Consider the following 20762-nt stretch of genomic DNA (forward strand, 5'->3'; position numbering starts at 1 on the left):
GACCCAGCCCAACGGGGCAGGAGGTGCCACTGCAGTGTGAGTGCAGGGTGGTCTTTGCTGTCCAACCCTCCACGTGCTCCCTGCTCCCTCCTTTTCCTGTGGTTGTTTTCCTGTACCTCTGCCTGAAATTTATTGTCAATTGCCATGATAAAATTGTAGGCCTGGCTATAGCAGAAATCCTGAATAACTATGGAGCCAGGTGATTTTTCAAAACTGATTTAGGTTACCAAGTGGTAATCTAAGTCCTGCTGACTTTCAATGGTACCTAAGACCTTGACAACCAGATTTCGAGATAGTTAGGTGCTTGAAGCTCCAGCTAGGTGCCTAGGGAGGTTTGCAAAATCAGTGGGAGTTAGACATCAAAGTCGCTGGACAAATTTTCAAACATGCCCTAAGATTATTGCCCCCAGTCACACTTAACTGATACAAATTCCTTTTATACTTGATCTTCTTCTGTACAAGTCTATTAAGAGCCAAGACAAAGTGACTGTCATAGTTTTGATTTTATTTCTACATTATGTTTTATAAAAACAAATTAAAACCGATGTCAGAAAACCACAGACGATAGGACAAACAGCCGTGTTTGCTGCAAAGGGCCAATCGTTTAAAAATAGATCAGAACTGGCTGCTCGGAAAGCTGCACTTGCTGCTGTGGTCAGTTTCAGCCCACGTCTTTTGCCACTTTTCTTTTGTTTGTTCCGCTACCAAAGCAGTTGGGTTGTTTGCTTTTTCAGGTCTCACTCCCTGTGTTTGGTTACCAAGAAAGTGTAAACTGCTCCCCTCAATTCATCTGCAGCCAGGGGACGGTTAGAGCAAAGGTGAAGCAGAACAATCCATGAAATAACTGCAAAAACTGGGATTTACCGTTCAGCAGTGAAAGAAAGTAAATGTTACAGCACAAACCAGAGACACTGAAAAAAATAGATCAGTCACTAATTATCCACTGTGCAGTGTTGCCTAGTGGATAGAGCACTGGACAGAGACGTGGGTTCTATTCACAGCTCTGATGTTGGGTTATCTTGGGTAAGTCACTTCCCTGCTCTGTGCCTCAGTTTCCCCATGTGTAAAATGGGGATGGGGTTACTGACCTCCTTTGTAAAGCACTTTGGGATCTACTCATGATGTGCCTGGAATTATTATCATAAAGAGGAGCCAAAGAATATGCACAATTATCAAAGCCACCCACTCCTGGGATTAATCATGGTGTATTGTGCTGCATGAAGTGTTTGCAGGGCACCCACGAAGCACCTTACAGCCCCTCAAACTCTGGGCTAACAAGGCCAGACCCTGTGTTCCTGGTGCACCCAGCACTATGCCACTCAAATCAATGGGAGTTTGGAGTGTGCAAAATGCAGGATCAGAAACTGCACAGTTTGGAGGCAGGTGACAAAGCTTGAGCTGGTCTGGGGTCTGGAAATCCAGCCACGGGGATTTCTTGGTCTCATTTCTCAAGCGAGCCGCACTGTGAGCGTTCAGGATTCATTTGAAGACCTTCGGTGGAGCGATGCTGATTTACACCAGCTGAGAATCTGGTCCCAAAGTACCGTTCAGTATCATGTTGTCAAGCAATAAGGCGCAGCCATGGATAAAATACTGAGGCCGCAGGGAGAAGCCCGTTTCTCAGCTGTTCATCACCCACAACAGGGGCCACGCTTCCAGAAGAGCCCAGCTCCCATTCAGGATACGTCTACACTGCAGCTGGGAGGGTCACTGCTCAATGTAGTGCCCTGAACAATAGCAGTGTGGCCACGGCGACACAGGCGGCAGCTTGGGCTGACGTCCCAAGTACAATTCTTCCCGAAATCCTGGACATGTACTTGCATAGCTGGCCCGAGCCATCGCCCATGTCTCTGTGGCCACACTGCTATTTTTAGCACGTTAGCTTAAGCAGAGCTGGCGCATGTCTGTCTACCCGGGCTGGGAACTACCCTGCCAGCTGCAGCATAGACGTACCCTTAGGCACCTCAATAAGGGCCAGATTTTTACAAGTGCTCGGCTCATTAGACGCCCATTGGATCCTGATCTCTTGGGAATCCAGCCGTAAGTGTGCCAGTGGGGGCTGCTGGCGGCTGAGCACAGTTGAAAATCGTGCCATTCGTTAAGTGCCTAAACGGGAGCTGGGCTCTTTAAAAATCTGGCCCCAATGGTGGGTGCTGATCCCTTGGGAAAATCATTTGCAATAGGCAGCAGGGTGCATTGCTGTCTACAGAATCGCACCTTTAGCCAGTGTCATCTGCAGGTTTCTGACCCGTCAGAAAGCCCTAGTACCTGCTGTCTCTGCAGTAGACATTTTTCTGTGTTGAACTATCTCAGGCATATTCTACATTGTGCCGCATCCTAATGGTTATTTTGTTATTCTGAATTGTTCTAATACATCCATATTAGATTCAAATGCAGCAACAGCCGACAAGAAATAGATTGTCCCCAAAGGGTTCTTTAAGAAGCCTCGGTGAAAAGCATCTATCACCACAGCACAACCCCCTCAGCAGTTCCGATCAGGAGGTTGAACCCTTTGCACTTGAGCAGCTTGCCAGACAGATGTTTTAGATTTCATCTTTCAGGATCTTGTTTGTAACAATCATGCTGTTCACCAAATATCTGCTTTTGTCTTTCATGGGTAAAGCTTTTGCTGTAGTCGTATCATTAAGCTTTAGAATTGAAAAAGGAGCCTTTTCAATAAGGCTTTCATGATGTCTGGTAACTTAGGACAGTTCTGCTACAGTTTAGATGCTCTTCCATTTGCTCTTGCACAATGTAATCTGATTGCATTTGGTTTAATTCTGAACAATCCAGTTTATTTAGGGCAGATTGTGACCTGCTGAAAAATGACTCTAATAACACAACCTCTTTTCTTCCTACAGTGGTACGAGTGCAGTTATTTTTGCACCAACTTCAGCCGTTCCTGTTTGTGAACATTAATGATACAGCAAAGATCCAGTGCTCTTCCAAAGAACAATTTTTAGCAGGAGGTGTGACAGCTCAGTGGTACAGGAGACGAGAAGGCGAGGCCCCCATGTTAATTAAGAGCTGCTCAGATAATCAAAATGTAAATAAAGTTGCTTGCATATTGGAAGGACACAACTTGACACTGGCAATCTACAATGCCCAACGGAATGACTCTGGGGTTTATTACTGTACCGATTCGTACATCATCTTCTTGACTTTTGGCAACGGATCCACCCTGATTGTTGGAGGTAAGGAAACAGAACTGGATGGTTAGAAATGAAATGGAATGACAATGCAGACATAGTTCATGTGCACGTTAAAATGTAAAAAGCTGCTGTGATTGTTTATCAAAGATTGAATTGTTAGAAGACAGACTGTCTGAATCCAAAAAAAGTGAGTAAACTTTGGTTGCTGAAAGAACAGAAAAATATATTTTGCACAAATAAAATATGAAATTAGTGAAAATGAACTCTTGAAGATTTTCTGTCATATTCCTGTTCAGGGCACATGCTGGGAATATTTTTAACCTAAGAGCCGTGTTCAAATGACACGAAATTGGGAAATGTTCCTAGGACTGCATCAGTTTCTAAGATAGCACAGTTTCCCTTCTGCTAAGTGCAAATATGTGTTTAGTTTGGGCTGGATTTAATTTCATTTGTCAGTTTCTTCATATTTTCCTATTGCACAACACATTTATCCTTTGAGCTACTTTCATCTTGTACGATTAATCCCCTAAATCAAACTGCAGCTCAGCTGAGAGTCACACTGAACTCTCTGCTTTATTCTGCAGACAGTTACACCACTAGCAGTTGGGTGCTGCCTCTGGCTCCATCTCCCCACAGCCTCCTCTCCCCCGGGACGGCTGATCTGGCCTGCGTGGTCCATGGAGTGTCCAGCCCAGTCCAAATTTCCTGGAGTATTTCTGGGGATCTGCAGGAACAGGGGCTGACACGTTCACTGAAAGCAAAGGATGGCTCCTTGGTGTTCATAAATCACATCAGTGTCCCCGTGGCCACCTGGACCAGTGGGAAGAATTTCACCTGTGATGTTAAATTCAACTCTTCTGGCAAGAGTGTGAAGAAAATTGCCAGGTTTATTGAAGGTGAGTGATTTTATATTAGCTTCTGGGAGTAGAGGGGAGTGAGATCGATAGCCCAGTGAGGGCCTGGACCATGACTGGGACTCCGAGGCACTATGATAATTATGACGGTAATTAGACAGGTAAAGTGTCCATGGTCAGAGCTACTTTAATGCAATTTGCAATTAGAGAAAGTTGTGAAATGTCGGGTAATATGTAGGAGCAGGCAGAGCTGCAGAGAATTTTGGGGAAGGAGGAAAGGGGACTTGCGGTGCTCACAGACAGTGATTTCCTGTGGAAACTTTCACACCAACTGTGTCTGTAAAGCACCCTACAGAGTTAAATGACAGCCAGTGTCAGAGGGAGAAGGGAACAGAGGCACTTGAGGGTGCAGAGAGCTGTTTCCTGATGAGATGTGGAGAGGCGATGAGGTGAGAAGAGACATACAGGGAGGATTTTGTAAGTGGCAGAAGGTGCAGAGAAGATTCTGATTACAGGAGAAATCATCGGCCTAATGCCAAGGGCACAACAGAGAGACTGAAAGGTGCTGAAGTCTCCTGTAGCCTCGCTCCTCAGGGGTTAAGGTCCGTGGTGAAATGGGGTCAGGAGAGAAGAGCTGGATGCGGTGGCATCATGACCCTCTTGGCTCGAGTCAGCCACTACTTGTGTCTGTTTTTTTGCTTCCTCCACAGCCCCTGCCAGCGAGTGCTCACATTACATTGTGCCCCTTGCGGCTGGTGCTGGTCTGCTGCTGCTGGTGGTGTCTCTGAGCCTCGTCTGGACCCTCTGCCCTTCCACGCTAGGTAAGAAACACAGCCCAGCCCAGACACTCTCCCGCAGAGAGAAATCCTACTCCCCTGCTTGTAACTGTCCCGTCCAACACATGAACATGCAGCAACTGTCACAACTACAAGCACTGATCTCAGAATGTTTATTTTCTGAAACTTGAATTTCCTGTGTCGGGAGAACGGCTTTGTTCTCCGTGACAAAGGGAGCGATGTAGAAAGGCTTCTACTGCCCATGGCCCAGGCACCTTGTCTATAGTTCACAAAGAGCACTAGCTTTTCTGATGAGCCTCTCTCCCTTTTCTGTGCCTGGTGGTGCCCTGCGCACCCACAGCTCGGATGCACCATTAGTCAATGAACTACAGCTGGGGGAGTGACCGTGGAAAAGGAAGTTTTACTGTTATCTTTGTTTGTTCCAGGATTCAAGCCCAGGATCTCAGCATCTCCAGCTTCAGAGGAGCACCAGGTACGTCATGTTACAAACGATCTGGGTCTAAATCAATGTTTGCAGTGTTTGTTGTAGCCGTGTTGGTCCCATATTAGAGAGACAAGGTGGGTGAGGTAATATCTTTTATTAGACCAAGTACTCTTGGTGAGAAAACACGCTTACAAGCTTACACAGAGCCCCTCTTCAGGTCTGGAACACGTACTCAGAGTGTCAGTCAATGTGTCTCTCAGCCATTTCTAGTCCCTCAGTCCAACTTTATACATTTCACACTTAAACTGATGGATCTTGAAGTGAAGGTGAAAGTCAGGTCTAGCTGTTGGAGTAGCAGAAGGGGAGCAAGGAGCCTTCATGCTAACTCTGGTACCAATTTACTGTGGGATGGTGGGCAAGTCACTTACATGCTCTGACTCAGTTTCCCCATATGTCAAAAACAGATGAGAAGATTAACTGCACAAGAATGCTGAGAACTTTAATGTTCTATTGTTACTGACGATACCCTTTACAGGGGTTTTGTGTGCAGCTGGGAACATTTTTGGCATAAAGAGCTGTAAGAAATTATATTTGTAAGGCACATCAAGATTTTCCAGTCAGGGCCGGCTCTAGGGTTTTGGCCACTCCAAGCAGCCAAAAAAAAAATTTTTTAAAAAGAGCCGCGATCGCAGTCGCGATCTGCGGCGGCAATTCGGCAGAAGGTCCTTCGCTCCGAGCGGGAGTGAGGGACCGTCCGCCGAATTGCCGCCAAATAGCTGGACCTGCTGCCCCTCTCCGGAGTGGCCGCCCCAAGCACCTGCTTGCCAAGCTGGTGCCTGGAGCCGGCCCTGTTTCCAGTGACAGGTGCTGTGGGCCTGATCCAAAGGTTACTGACCTCAGTAGGAGAGTGTGCATTTATATGGGGTTTGGATTTGGCAGAATATTATCAGCAGGTGAGTTCTTAAAGACAGAATGCAGCACTGGTTTTGAAAACACACACAATTTAGAGGACAAGCAGAAGAATCAGAGATGAGAGGGAATTTTTCATCAGGCTAAACTCGCTTGGATGTTCAGTTCTGTCAGAACTTCATCCCAGCTCTCTCTGATCACCTCCTTCATTTTACAAGGCGGTGGCTAATTTTTCTAACTGTCACCAAACAGGGTGGAATCTTATACGCTCATCTGGATTTCGATTCATGGAATCGCAACGGGCGCACGATGCAGCGATCGGCCAGAGGGAAAAGTGTAAAACCGTGAACCGTCTAGTGCAGGGGAATCCACATGCGGGAACTGATGGCTGGTTCTCTGCTGATCGGACGTAGCAGCTGGAAGAAGGCTCTGTCTGTCTCCGTCTCCTTTCTTTTTTATTTTCTCCACTTCTCTGTTTAGAATAAAAAGCTCAGAAGATCCCCACAGAGTCCAGCCTCATCAGGTGGGAAATCTCCTTTTGGGATATAAAGGCATCAGGGTGTAGACGACTTTACACGTCACGTGTGTATTAGATTGGAAGCTCTTTGGGGCAGGGACTGTCTCTTTGTTCTGTGTTTGTGCAGCACCTAGCACAGTGGGGCCTACTCCATAACTGGGGCTCCTGGGAGCTATGGTAACACAATCATCATCATCCTCCCCGCATCTGCAGAGGGACCCGGACGCAGCTGAACGGCTGAAACTTCCCTGCACAAAGAGTGAGGCCGGATGGCAGAAGCCTGCAGAGGGGACGTGCAGCCCCTGTATATGCCACAGCTCCCAGCTCCCCTGATCCCCAGCAGGCTTGTGCTCCCTTTGCAGTAACGTAACATGGACGTGCAATGGGATTGTGAAGGGGCAGGATGGATGCAGGAGGAGCTGGGAGGGATGAGAATCTCTCCCCAGGCCAGGGCTGGAGCTGCTACTCCAGTTCAGCCTCCACAGGCTGCTGCTTTTCCCCCTGGGTGAGATCCACAGGCCCCCATGTGCCAGCCCCTCTGCACCATCTAACGATAACAACACCTTATCAGTGACTGGAGCTCTCCAAGGGCCTGAGCCTGCACGTGCTGCCTGTTTGCATCACAACTTGTTGTTTTTCAAGCTGTCATTCGAGCTGTCACTCATTAAAAACAGACGGCAATCCCACTAGTGATGTTTGTGTTGCCTTTATTACCTGTTCAATGCATCAAGCTCAGCTTATTGTGTAATAAGAAAGGTGCCCTCTTCAATCCTTTGGGCCAGATTCAATTTACAGTGGTTTACAGCAGTGTAAACCTCTAGGAGCTCTGTTGCAGTCAGTGGAGTTACTCTGGATTTACACCGGTGTCTCTGAGAGCAGAATCCGGTCCTTTCTATCCCACTTAGCAACTGTGTTTCTTTTGATGGATGACACAACGAATGTGTTAACACATGACTTGTTACACACACACACACCTTCAAACATGGCGGATGGTGATCAATTGTTCTTCATTTCCGCTAAAGGCAGGACAAGTTATGGGCTTAGTCTGCAGCAAGGGAGATTTAGGTTACATGTTAGGAAAAACTTTCTAACTCTAAGGTTAGTTCAGCTCTGGAATAGGTTGTGGAATCCCCGTCACTGGCAGGTTGAACAAACACCTCTCAGGCATGGTCTAGCTTTACTCGTCCAGACCCCTGTGGGGAAAAGGGTGAGCTTTGATGAATTTTTTGACTTTCCAAAAAGTTTCAGAATTGAAAAATGAACCAATCCGGTTCTCCAGTTCAAAATGATGCCTTGCTTAGAAGTTTAAGCTAGTTATTGCTGAAAGAAAATTTAACATAGTCCAAATTTTATATGGTCCAAATTGAAAGGAAACATTTGAAAATTATTAAAACAAAATGCTTCCTTTCACCCAAACCCGGAATGATTTTTGGTTCCAGAAAAATTTTTGAGACTTTGATTATTTCATCCTAGTTCATGACAGGAAAAGTTTTCGATATCTTCAAAATTTGTGTGGGGTAGGAAATCCATTTTCTGCCCAGCCCTGGTAATTACATGAGTGTAACATTGCTCCTGTAGCTGCAGTTGGCTACTTTGCTCCTTTTCACTTCCTGCCCTAAGCCACTGCGCAGTGCTGCTGTGGGGCTGTCAGACAGCTGCCCCGCTCCACCCCCACAGTGCATGAAGATATTTCTGTATACAGTGTAAGGGCCCAATCCTGCACGGTGCTGATGCACCGACTGTGACACACGGGACACTCACCACACTCAGCAAAGTCAAGGGGAGTGGTGGGTCCTCAGCTGCTTTTAGGATCAGTGCCTACATTCAGTTCCTTTAAGCAATTTACATAGTAAAGCAGTGTGTTGGGATCCCTGGAGCAGTAAATAAAGCATTGTGCCACTGTCAATCAGTATTACTGGGTGGTTTGTAACAGGCACTTTCTTTTATAAGGGACTTTGCTGGGGAGACACTGTTCTTGAATAGTGTTATGATTTCTGTGGTCTTATCTGTACAACCACTGACAACATTCAGCCCCTTAACATTCAGCCCTTTTCCTCCATGGTAACGCCCAGGGGCCTGGAAGTGGGTGTGAGTGTAATTTCTGCTCCTCTAAACTCCTCTTTACATTGGTGCAAAGGGGAAGTTGTGTCATTGTGAGTTATGCCCTTCGGCTAGAAATCAGGCAGAATCTTGGCCAGTCCAGTCATCCTTCATCAGCCAAATTCTTGCTTCCACTTAACATTGCCTCACTCAAGGACTGCAGGATTTAGCCCAGGTTGCTCCCCAACAATGGGAAGGAGGGAGTGAAAGGGAAGGAAGGAAGAAGTAAGATGGTCCCCAGCATTAGAGAACTGCCTGGAAGGGGTTTGTGACAGATCGATCCCCACGTTGCCAGGGGAGCTGCAGCCAGTCAGTGCAGTCTCAGAAAATGGGGTGCGGTCTAAGGAAACATGGAGAAGTAACCTGGGGAATCTGGTCTTTTTTGAGCCAATTGCTCTATTCGCTAGCCCATGTTGCCCTCTATTGTCAATTGTTTCAGAAGGGTCACTGATAGATGCACTTTACTTCTCTCTCCCTACTTTGTGCAGCGAGACGCAGATTGCTAACGAGCCCCTTTCAGTTTGTTTTTAGCCAGTTTATTGATAGATCCAGGAGGAGGCACTTAACTTCCATTGACTTCAGTAGGAATGAGGCCCCTAACCCACTTAGCCATGTTTGACAATCCCGCTAGGCACCTCTCTGTATTTATAGGCACCAAAATACTTTTAACAATCTGGCCCTAAGTAACTTTTGAGAATGGGACTTGTACTCTTGAAAATTGCATCCCACAGTGTCTTATTTCTGAAACGTCAGAGCTTTCAGTGTGAGGATTTAAGGTACAATTAAAGTCCTCCAAGACACGATGCCAAATGATCATTACATGTCTGTGTTGTACCAACACGAAATATGATCCATTAAACCAAACATGGAAGGCTGGGGAGAGATTTACGTTGCGATTCTCAGAAGACCTTAGTGATTTAGGAGCATTCTCCTTTGAAAGTCAAAGGGACTTATGCTCTGAAGTCATATCGATTTGTTTATATAGATCATCCATATTCTGGATGTTTAAATTTATTCTCAATCATTATACACACCCCTGTGCCGTTGGACTGCAGAGAAATTCTACAAGAAATGCTGCACCCCCTGTAGATTCTTTACCCCACCCATCTAGTGTCTATCACCACAGCACATCCTCCTCGGAGGCGTTCCTCACTGGACATAACCGAGACACTGAACCCAGTCACTGCAGCAATGCACTGGGCATCAGCCTTTGGGCCAGTGTGTCAGGATTTTGTTCTACTTTTTTTATCAAAATGATCTTTGCCGTGTATCTGGTTTTATCTTCCTTAGGTAAAACTTCTGCATTAAGCTTTGGAATTGAGAAATCAGCCCCTTCAGTGTTGAATATCTATGATATGTTTGGAAACTTTTGCTGGATTTTAATTGCATTTCCGTTCACTTGTACAAAGTTAGAGCAGCTTTTTTTAGCATTTAGGCTGCAGAGCGTAGATGTTATCAGAGTAACTAATTTCTATTGCTGAGCTATCCAGTCCATCTGTGGCACTTGGAGACCTGATGGAAACCGACTCTAACAATATTTTATTTCTCCAGTGCTAGGAGTGCAGTTATTTCTGTACCAGACTCAGCGGATCCAGTTTGTTGAAGTTAATGACACCGCCAAGATGCACTGTTCTTCCACGGAAAACTTGGAAGGAGGAGGATTGAAAGTGTTTTGGTATTTGAGAAGAGAAGGTGAGACTCTAACATGCATTAAGCGCTGTTCGGATGATCAAAATGTAAGTAAATTTGCTTGCAAACACGAGACACACAGCTCGACCCTGGAAATCAGCAACGTCCAAAAGACTGAGTCTGGCATTTACTACTGTGCCTATAAATACAGCAGCTACCTGATCTTTGGGAATGGATCCACGCTGATTGTTGGAGGTAAGGAACCATTTAACTTGTTTAAGGAGACTAATAATTGATTGACAAAGCATATTTCATGTTCCCATTAAAATGTAACAAGATACCATATCTATTGATGAATGGTTCAAAGGAAAGCATGCTTTAAGCCAAACAGATCAGCTAAACAATAAATACTATGGGTACAGAAGGGATATAATACACATACATTTTATAAGTAAAAATGTTAAAACTTGAAAGTGCCGAAAATAAACTATTGAAATTTCTCAGTGACTGTTCAGGGCACCCAGGAGGGGAATATTTCTAACCTAAGAGCCATGACTGCATGAAACTATATGTTGAGTTAATGAAATGTTTATAAAAAATTTAAAATTGCACACACTTTTCCTCCTGGCTAGTGCAGATATGTATTGTGCTACATCCTAGTTAGTGGTGGTCTGATGATTTACTATCTCCTTCTTCAATAGATGTTTGTTTGAATTAATGTCTTAGTGACAGTGTTGTTGAAGCCGTGTTGGTCTCAGGATATTAGAGAGACAAGGGGGGTGAGGTAATATATTTTATGGGACCAACTTCTGTTGGTGAGAGAGACAAGCTTTCGAGCTCACACAGAACTCTGAGTAAATTCCCAGACCTGAAGAAGAGCTCTGTGGGAGCTCAAAAGCTTCTCTCTCTCACCAACAGAAGTTGGTCCCATAAAAGATATTACCTCGCCCACCTTCGCTTAGTGAAAGATTAACATCTTTAATCAGACTGCAGCTCATCTGATCATCACACTAAATTCTCCACCTCCTTCTGCTCAGACAGTTATACCAACAGCAGCTGGGTGATGCTTCTGGTCCCATTTCCACATGGCAGTCAAGTCAACGAGACAGCGAATCTGGCCTGTGTGATCCATGGAGTGTCCAGCCCAGTTCATGTTTCCTGGAGTGTTTCTGGGGAGCTGCAGGAACAGGGGCTGACGCGCTCATTGAAAGCAAAGGATGGATCTTTAACGCTCATAAATCACATCAGTGTCCCCATAGACACCTGGACCAGTGGGAAGAATTTCACCTGTGAAGTCAAATTCAACTCTTCTGGCACCAGTGTAAAGAAAAGTACCAGGTATCCTGCAGGTGAGTGATATTGTATTTGAGGTTAAGGGAGACTCAGATGTGAAATAGGGGTAAAGTAGCCACAGTCAGAGCTGCTTCTACATAACTTTCCATCACAGAAAGTGGAATTACTCTAGTTAGAATTTCTCTAGAGAATTTGGAGAAAGGTGAATTGAGACATTACAGGGACCACAAGACAATGTAGTTCTGATCTCTAAGGCAGCTTTCACCCAGATTGTACGTATGAATCCCTGTAAAGAGCTAAATAATAATAAATACCAGGAGTAAAGGGGAATTGAGAGGCATCTGAGATGAGAGATGTTTTCCAATGAGATATGCAAAGTGATGGAGAGGCAATGAGGTGAGGAGAGACCTACAGGGAGGATTTTGTAGATGGCAGAAGGTCCAGAGAAGATTCTGATTACAGGGGAAGGCACTGGCCTAATGCCACGGGCACAACAGAGGGAGAAAAGTGCTGCAGGCTCATGTAGCCTCACTCCTCGGGGGTTAACACCTGGGGTGAAATGGGGATCAGGAGAGACGAGCTGGATGTGGTGGCATCACGACCCTCTTTACTGGAGTCAGCCACTTACTTGTGTCTTTTTTTTTTTTTCTTGCTTCCTCCACAGCCCCTGCCAGGGAGTGCTCACATTACATTGTGCCCCTTGCGGCTGGTGCTGGTCTGCTGCTGCTGTTGGTGTCTCTGAGCCTCGTCTGGACCCTTTGCCCTTCCACGCTAGGTAAGAAACACAGCCCAGCCCAGCCCCTCTCCCACAGAGAGAAATCCTACTCCCCTGCTTGCTACTGTCCCGTCCAACACATGAACATGCTGCAAATGTCACAACTGCCAGCACTGATCTCAGAATGTTTGTTTTCTGAATCTTGAATTTCCTGTGTCGGGAGAACAGCTTTGTTCTCCGTGACAAAGGGAGCGATGTAGAAAGGCTTCTACTGCCCATGGCCAAGGCACCTTGTCTATAGTTCACAAAGAGCACTAGCTTTTCTGATGAGCCTCTCTCCATGTGCCATGCATGGTGGTGCCCTGCACACCCACAGCTCGGATGCACCATTAGTCAATAAACAACAGCTGAGGGAGTGAACATGGAAGAGCAACTTTTACTGTTGTCTTTGTTTGTTCCAGGATTCCAGCCCAGGATCTCTGCACCTCCAGCTTCAGAGGAGCACCAGGTACGGCTCTTTGCAAACTATCTCTGTCTAAATCAATGTGTCTCTCAGGCATTTCTAATCCATCAACTTCATATATTTAGTAATTAAACTGGTTGTTCTGGAAGGAGAAGGTGAAAGTGAGATCTAGCTGTTGGAGTAGCTGAAATGGAGCAAAGAGCCTTACTGCTAACTCTGGTACCAATTTACTGTGGGATAGTGGGCAAGTCACTTAGTTCTCTGTGTCTCTATTTCCCCATGTGTAAAAAATGGATAACTAGACTTACTGCTCAAGGATGTTGGGAAGTTTGATGTTTTATTGGTTCTGTCTATACCCTTTATAGGGTTTTTGTGTGGCACTGGGAACATTTTAGGCACTTAAAAGCTAAAGAGCTATAACAAATTATATTAAGCACATGAAGATTTTCCTGTGGCCCTGATCCAAAGCTCAGTGACCTCAATAGGAGACTGTCCATTGACATGGGGTTTGGATCTGGCCAAATATTGTCAGTAGCTGATTCTTAAAGTCAGAATCCAGCGCTGGTTTCCATTCTGATAACACGCACCATTTACAGGATAAGTAGGAGAATAAGAGATGAGAGGGAATTTTTCATCAGGCTAAACTCACTGGGAGGTTCAGTTCTGTCTCAGCTTGTAGCCCTTCATTTTACAAGGCGGTGGCTAATTTTACTAACTGTCGCCAAACAGGGTGGGATCTTATATGCTCATCTGGATTTTGATTCGCGGAATCGCAACGGGCGCACGATGCAGCGATCGGCCAGAGGGAAAAGCACAAAACCCTGAACTGTCTAGTGCAGGGGAATCCACATGTGGGAACTGATGGCTGGTTCTCTGCTGATCAGACGTAGCAGCTGGAAGAAGGCTCTGTCTGTCTCCATCTCCTTTCTTTTTTATTTTCTCCCCTTCTCTGTTTAGAATAAAAAGCTCAGAAGATCCCCACAGAGTCCAGCCTCATGAGGTGGGAAATCTCCTTTTGGGATATAAAGGCATCAGGATGTAGACGACTTTACACTTCACTTGTGTATTCGATTGGAAGCTCTTTGGGGCAGGGGCTGTCTCTTTGTTCTGTGTTTGTGCAGCACCTAGCACAATGGGTGCTATGGTAACACAATAATTGTCATCATCATCCTCTCATCTGCAGAGGGACCCGGACGCAGCTGAACGCCTGCAGCTTCCCTGCACAGAGTGAGGCCGGATGGCAGGAGCCTGCAGAGGGGATGTGCAGCCCCCGTATATGCCACAGCTCCCAGCTCCCCTGATCCTCAGCAGACTCATGCTCCCTTTGCAGTAACGTTACATGGACGTGCAATGGGATTGTGAAGGGGAAGGATGGATGAGAATCTCTCCCCAGGCCAGTGCGGGAGCTGCTACTCCAGTGCTTCCTCTGGAGCAGTGCTTCTCGACGACCAGTCCGTGGACCAGCGTCGGTCCCTGAGATCTCCCTGACACAGTTTAGGGAGGCAGCAAGCCGGTCCCTGATATTCAAAAGGTTGAGAAACGCTGCTGTAGTGTCTGCTGCTTTCCCCCATGGGCGAGATCCACAGGCCCCCATGTGCCAGCCCCTCTGCACCATCTAACAATAACAACACCTTATCAATGACTGGAGCTCTCCTGGTGCCTGAGCCTGCACGCGCTGCCTGTTTACATCACAACTTGTTGTTGTTCAAGCTGTCATTTGAACTGTCACTCATTAAAAAGACCCAGTATTGATGTTTGTGTGTCTTGCCTTTTTTATCTGTTCAATGCATCAAGCTCTGCTTGTTGTGTAATAAATAAGGTGACGTCTTAAATTCTTTGGGCCCGATTCTGCTCTGGTTTACAGCAGTGTAAATCTGGAGGAGCTCTGTTGCCGTCAGTGGAGTTACTCTGGATTTACTCTGGAGTCTCTGAGAGCAGAAGCCGGCCCTGTCTATTCCACTTAGCATCTGTGCTTCTCAAGATGGATGATACAACTAATGTGTTACACAGAACTTGTTACGCACACACACCTTCAACGATGGTAAGGGCTGTCCACTAAAGTCTGGAGAAGAAATAATGGGCTTCATCTGCAGCAAGGGACATTTATGTTAGTTGTTAGGAAAAACTTTGTAACTCTAAGGAGAGTTCGGCTCTGGAACAGGCGTCCAAGGGAGGTTGTGGAATCCCCGTCACTGGAGGTTTTTAAGAAGAAGTTAGACAAACATGTGTCAAAGATGGTCCAGGTTTACTTGTCCAGAGCCCTGTGCTGAGGCAGGACCTGGATGACTTTTCAAGGTTCCTTCCAGTCTGACATTTCCATGATTCTCTGAGCGCCAATAAAAATTGAATGACAAAGGGCCTGAATCTGATCTCATGTTACCCTGAGTATTGAACCCAACGGGGCTGCAGGAGGGCCCAGTTTTCCATTGTGACTTCAAACTGAGGTCTTGAATGAATGGTGACTTGCAGTCACTGAGGATGCTTTCAGCAAGACGAGAACAGCTGGTTCCTTGGTTAACTTCCCCTGTGGGTAATTACAAGAGCTGATCAGGAGTCTTTAGAAGAAACATTTCTGTGTCAGAAAATCCCCATTTGTTGAAACGAAGATTTGTTTTCCATCGGAAAAGGGTCAGTTTTGATTAATTTTTTTACCTGGTAAAAAAGTTTCAGAATTTCAAAATGAAACTTTCTGGTTGTCCAGTTCAAAAAGGCGTCTTGCTTAGAAATATACACTAATTATAGTCGATTCTTTTTTTTAAAATATTTCATGGTCAAAAAATTTTATGTTCAAAATTGGAAGGAAACATTTCAAAATTCTTAAAACAAAATGCTGCTTTTCACACAAACCGAAAATGATTTTGGATTGAAGAAAATTTTTGAACTTTTGACTTTTTGTACCAATTCGACACAGGAAAATGTTTCAGTATCTTGAAAATTTGTGTGGGATGGAAAATCCGTTTTCTGCCCAGCCCTGGTAATTACATGAGTGTAAAATTGCTCCTCTAGCTGCAGTTGGCTACTTTGCACCTTTTCACTTCCTGCCCTAAGGCACTGCGCAGTGCTGCTGTGGGGCTGTCAGACAGCTGCCCCGCTCCACCCCCACAGTGTCTAAAGAGATTTCTAGATACACTGTAAGGGCCCAATCCTGCCTGGTGCTGAGGCACTTCCTGTGACGTGCTGGGCAACCGCAACGCTGATTAAAGTCAAGGCGAGTGATGGGTGCTCAGCGGCTGTTCCTTAAAGCACTGCACATTGTAATGCATTGTCGCTGGGATCCTTAGAGCAGTAAATAGGGCTTTGTACCGTTGTCAATCAGTGTTACTGGAAGGGTGATAACAGGCCCTTACAGGAACTGGCCTGGGCAGACATTGTGCTCGAATAGCGTTATGATTTCTATGGTCTTATCTGTATGACCACTGACAACCTTCAGCCCCTTAACAGCGAGCCCGGGGACCGGATTCTCATTAGTACTAAGTCCCTTTCTACCATGGTAACGCACCGGGGCCTGGAAGTGAGTGTGAGTTTAATTTATGGTCCTCTAAAGTCCTCTTTACATTGGTGCAAAGGGGAAGCTGTGTCATTGTGAGTAATGCCCTTGGGCTAGAAATCAGGCAGAATCTTGGCCAGTCCAGTCGTCCTTCGTCAGGCCAAACTCCTGCTTCCACTTAACATTGCCTCAGTCAGGGACTGCAGGATTTAGCCCAGGTCGCTTCCCAACCATGGGAGGGAGGAAGGCGGGGAGGGAAATGGAAGGAAGAAGGAAGATGGTCCCCAGCATTAGAGAAGTGCCTGCAAGGGGTTTGTGACAGATCGATCCAGGGGAGTTGCCGCCAGCCAGAGCAGCCTCACAAGTGGGGTGCGGGTTAAGGAGACATGGCCAAGACACCCAGGGATTCTGTTCTTTGTTGAGCTAATTGCTCTAATCACTAGTCCACGTTGCCCTCTGTTATCAGCTGTTTCAGAAGGGACATTGACAGATGCACTTTACTTCTCTCTCCCTGCTTTGTGCAGCCAGACGCAGCTTTCTAACCAGCCCCGTTCCGTTAATTTTAACCAGTTTATTGCTAGACTCAAGGGGTGGTGCTTAACGTCCATTGACTTCAGTAGGAGTGAGGCACCCAACCCTCTGAGCCATGTTTGAAAATCCCACTAGGCACCTGGCTGCATTTATAGATACCAAAATACCTTTGAAAATCTGTCCCAAAGTCACTTATGAAAATGGGACTTACACTATTCATGTCTTACGTTGTCTTTTTTCTCACACATGTCAGAGCTTTCAGTCTGATGATCTAAAGTGAAGTTAACAGTCCTCCAAGAGAAGACAACAAACAATCATTACATGCCTGCGTTGTGCCACCAAGAACTGTGCTACAATAAACCAAACATGGAAGGCTGGGGAGAGATTTGGCTTGGGATTGTCAAAGGACCTAAGTGGTTTAGGAGCAGTTTCCGTTGACAGTCAATGGGACTTGTGCTCTGAACTCATGTGGGTTTGTTTATTTACATCATCCATATTCGGGATGTTTAATTATTCTGAATCTTTATACCCAATTCTTGTGCCACTGGAATGCAGAGAAAATCTACAAGAAATTCTGTAACCGCTGCAGAGTCTTTAACCCACCCCTCTAGTATCTATCACCACAGCACATCCTCCTCAGAGGCGTTCCTCACTGGAAATGACCAAGCCACTGTACCCAGTCACTGCAGCAGTGTACTAGGCATCAGCCTTTGGGCCAGCGTGTCAGGATTTTGTCCTAGTATTTTTATGAAAATGATCTTTGCCGAGTATCTGGTTTTATCTTCCTTAGGTAAAACTTCTGCATTAAGCTCTGGAATTGGGAAAACAGCCTCTTCATTAGGACACTAGTATTGAATACTGTATCTATGATATGTTTTGAAACTTTTGCTGGATATTAATTGTATTTCCATTCAACTTGTACAAAGTTATAGCAGGTTTTTTAGCATTTAGGCTGCAGAGCATAGATATTATCAGATTAACTAATTTCTATTGCTGAGCTATCCAGTCCATCTGTGGCACTTGGAGACCTGACGGACACTGACTATAACGATATTTTATTTCTCCAGTGCTAGGAGTGCGGTTATATCTGTACCAGACTCAGCGGATCCAGTTTGTTGAAGTTAGTGACACCGCAAAGATCCACTGTTCTTCCAAAGAAAACCTGGAAGGAGGAAGTAGCATGTTTTGGTATTTGAGAAGAGAAGGTGAGACACCCACCTGCATTAAGCGCTGTTTGGATGATCAAAATGTAGGTAAATTTGCTTGCAAACACGAGACACACAGCTCGACCCTGGAAATCAGCAACATCCAAAAGACTGAGTCTGGCATTTACTACTGTGCATTTGAATACAGCAGCTATCTGATTTTTGGAAATGGAACCACACTGATTGTTGGAGGTAGGGAACCACAGCTTCTTTAAGGAGATTCACAACTGATTGACAAAGCATATTTCATGTTCCCATTAAAATGTGACAAGATACCACAGCTATTGATGAATGGTTCAAAGGAAAGCATGCTTTAAGCCAAACAGATCAGCTAAACATTAAATGCTATGGGTATAGAAGTTATATAATAACATTTATTGTTAGAAAATATATGTTTAAAACCTGAAAGTACCAAAAATAAACTATTGACGTTTCTCTGTGACTGTTCAGGGCACCCAGGTAGGGAATATTTCTAACCTAAGAGTTATTTTTGCATGAAACAATATTTTGAGTTAATGAAAAGTTTAAAGAATGTATAAAATTGTACGCAATTTTCTTCCTAGGTAGTACAGCTACGTATTGCGCTATATCCCAGTTAGTGTTGGTGTGGTGATTTAATATTTCCTTCGTCAATACATTTGTTCCTTTGAATTAATGTCTTAGTGACAGATATGCAGTGTTGTTTTAGCTGTGTTGGTCCCAGGATATTAGAGAGACAAGGTGGTTGAGATAGTATCTTTTATTGGACCAACTTTGATTGCTGAGAGAGACATGCTTTTGAGCTGACACAGAGCTCTTCTTCAGATCTGGAAAATGACACTCTGAATACGTTTCCCAGACCTGAAGAAGAGCTCTGTGGCAGCTTGAAAGTTTGTCTCTCTCACCAACAGAAGTTGGTCCAATGAAAGATTTTACCTCACCCACCTTGTGTCTCTGAATGAAAGATTAACACCTTTAATCAGACTGCAGATCATTTGATCATTGCACTGAATTCTCCACCTCCTTCTGCTCAGACAGTTATACCAACAGCAGCTGGGTGATGTTTCTGGTTCCATTTCCACGTGGCACTCAAGTCACTGGGACAGCGAATCTGGCCTGTGTGATCCATGGAGTGTCCAGCCCAGTCCATGTTTCCTGGAGTGTTTCTGGGGAGCTGCAGGAACAGGGGCTGACGCGCTCATTGAGAGCAAGGGATGGATCTTTAACGCTCATAAATCACATCAGCGTCCCCATGGACACCTGGACCAGTGGGAAGAATTTCACCTGTGAAGTCAAATTCAACTCTTCTGGCAGCAGTGTGAAGAAAAGTACCAGGTATCCTGCAGGTGAGTGATATTATATTTGAGGCTAATGGAGATTCAGATGTGAAATAGGTGTCAAGTGGGCACAATACGAGTTGCTTCTACGTAACTTTCCATTCCAGAAAGCTGGAATATTTTATGTCATAATTAAAAGTAGGCAGATTTGCAGAGAATTTGGGGAAAGCTAAACTGAGACATTAGAGAGACCCCAAGACAATGTAGCTCGGATTTCTAGAGCAGCTTTCACCCAGATTGTACCTATAAAGCACTGTAAAGAATTAAATAATAACTACTGGGGAGAGGTGAATACAGAGTTGGGATTGGAAGTTAAAACCAAAGGGTTTAATGAAAAGATTCAAAAAAGTTTCTTTCACCTCCTGATGGTCCACTGGTGTCCACTTCCTCCACAGCCCATCCCAGCGGGTGTGTGGCACAGATGCTGCGCTATGCAGTGGCGATTTCCCTGGTGGTGTTGATGGTGTCCCTGAGCCTGGCCTGGAGTCACTGCTGTTCTACTCCAGGTAATCAACACACTACAGTCCGTCCCAGGTGTGGAGACGTAGCAGCAGCCCTATTAATAGTGGGGCTGATTTCTCACAAAATAATTGAAAACAGTTCTCTCAGTTCTTTCTGTTCGTCCCTATTGAACATTTATTCCTTCCTACACTCATGTAACGCAGCAGCTCTTCTGTAGAGACGAGTGCTGTATTCAGCCAGGCTCGGCTCTTGGAACCGCCAGTGCATCTGATGGCTGACACACAATTTCTATCACTCCTCATTTGCATTATCACACAGGGCAAACTTCTGCCTGAAATAAGCAGGTGAAACTCCCCTGGGAATCTCTGGGCAAATTCCATTGGGATGTAACCAGTGATGTAAATTACACAGCAGAGGCCTGGTTAGCCATTCAGTTGTAAATGCACAACTCCCATTGAAGTGGCAGGATAATCTGGGTTGGGGTATAAATTGGTCAGAAAACAGCTGTAAATGGTGAAGAAAAACTGAGTCTTCAAAATGAGTGAATTTAGGATTCAGGCAGTTCTAATACCGCTGTCATTCTGCTAAGGCTGGATTTGGCCTTTTCTGTCTGTTTTGGAAATTCAGTAGAAGAGCGAAAGCAGCAGACTTATGGGCAGATGAAAAACTGTCTCAATCCTAAACTCCTTTTTCAGCCAAGTGTTGAACTTTTAAAGCAAGATTCCCATGATGGTTTCAGTGCTAATGACATGCACTGTTTGGACAGAGGAATTTTAAATACAATTTAACAATCCGTTTGTAAATGTAACTGACTGTTGTGTCCAAATCCATCGAAGTTTTACTAATTAACCTTGCAGGGAGGTGTCTAATGTTGCTAAATGTTGTCAAACAGGGTCAAACCGCTTATG

General features: G+C 45.2%; 3 protein-coding genes across 3 annotated transcripts; all 3 read left to right on the forward strand.

Annotated features, from left to right (window-relative positions):
• The first annotated feature begins 2580 nt into the window (after positions 1-2580).
• LOC135892335 (M1-specific T cell receptor alpha chain-like) lies at positions 2581-6484 on the forward strand. The gene is made up of 6 exons (XM_065420058.1): positions 2581-2617; positions 2862-3194; positions 3737-4048; positions 4681-4827; positions 5229-5275; positions 6389-6484. Exons 1-6 carry the CDS (start codon positions 2581-2583, stop codon positions 6482-6484), a joined length of 972 nt encoding a protein of 323 aa, XP_065276130.1.
• Positions 6485-10006: 3522 nt separating this feature from the next.
• On the forward strand, positions 10007-13678 carry LOC135892336 (immunoglobulin kappa light chain-like). Its single transcript, XM_065420059.1, has 6 exons — positions 10007-10043; positions 10305-10637; positions 11420-11725; positions 12322-12450; positions 12852-12898; positions 13583-13678. Exons 1-6 carry the CDS (start codon positions 10007-10009, stop codon positions 13676-13678), a joined length of 948 nt encoding a protein of 315 aa, XP_065276131.1.
• A 3946-nt stretch (positions 13679-17624) lies between these two features.
• LOC135892621 (immunoglobulin alpha-2 heavy chain-like) lies at positions 17625-20560 on the forward strand. Its single transcript, XM_065420418.1, has 5 exons — positions 17625-17661; positions 17939-18268; positions 19090-19401; positions 19788-19898; positions 20550-20560. Exons 1-5 carry the CDS (start codon positions 17625-17627, stop codon positions 20558-20560), a joined length of 801 nt encoding a protein of 266 aa, XP_065276490.1.
• Positions 20561-20762: the final 202 nt, after the last annotated feature.

Source organism: Emys orbicularis, chromosome 20 (assembly GCF_028017835.1).
Source record: "Emys orbicularis isolate rEmyOrb1 chromosome 20, rEmyOrb1.hap1, whole genome shotgun sequence".
NCBI classification, from domain to species: domain Eukaryota; kingdom Metazoa; phylum Chordata; order Testudines; family Emydidae; genus Emys; species Emys orbicularis.

Excerpts from the sequence above, each read along its gene's own strand:
- LOC135892621 (XM_065420418.1), top strand. The coding sequence starts at position 17,625 with ATGATCTTTGCCGAGTATCTGGTTTTATCTTCCTTAG. Across the intron at positions 17,662-17,938 it reads TCTGGTTTTATCTTCCTTAG|TGCTAGGAGTGCGGTTATAT; the intron begins GTAAAACTTCTG and ends TTATTTCTCCAG. Across the intron at positions 18,269-19,089 it reads AACCACACTGATTGTTGGAG|ACAGTTATACCAACAGCAGC; the intron begins GTAGGGAACCAC and ends CCTTCTGCTCAG.
- LOC135892335 (XM_065420058.1), top strand. The coding sequence starts at position 2,581 with ATGCTGTTCACCAAATATCTGCTTTTGTCTTTCATGG. Across the intron at positions 4,828-5,228 it reads CCTCTGCCCTTCCACGCTAG|GATTCAAGCCCAGGATCTCA; the intron begins GTAAGAAACACA and ends TGTTTGTTCCAG. Across the intron at positions 5,276-6,388 it reads CAGCTTCAGAGGAGCACCAG|GGTGGAATCTTATACGCTCA; the intron begins GTACGTCATGTT and ends GTCACCAAACAG.
- LOC135892336 (XM_065420059.1), top strand. The coding sequence starts at position 10,007 with ATGATCTTTGCCGTGTATCTGGTTTTATCTTCCTTAG. Across the intron at positions 11,726-12,321 it reads AAAGAAAAGTACCAGGTATC|TTCTTGCTTCCTCCACAGCC; the intron begins CTGCAGGTGAGT and ends CTTTTTTTTTTT. Across the intron at positions 12,451-12,851 it reads CCTTTGCCCTTCCACGCTAG|GATTCCAGCCCAGGATCTCT; the intron begins GTAAGAAACACA and ends TGTTTGTTCCAG.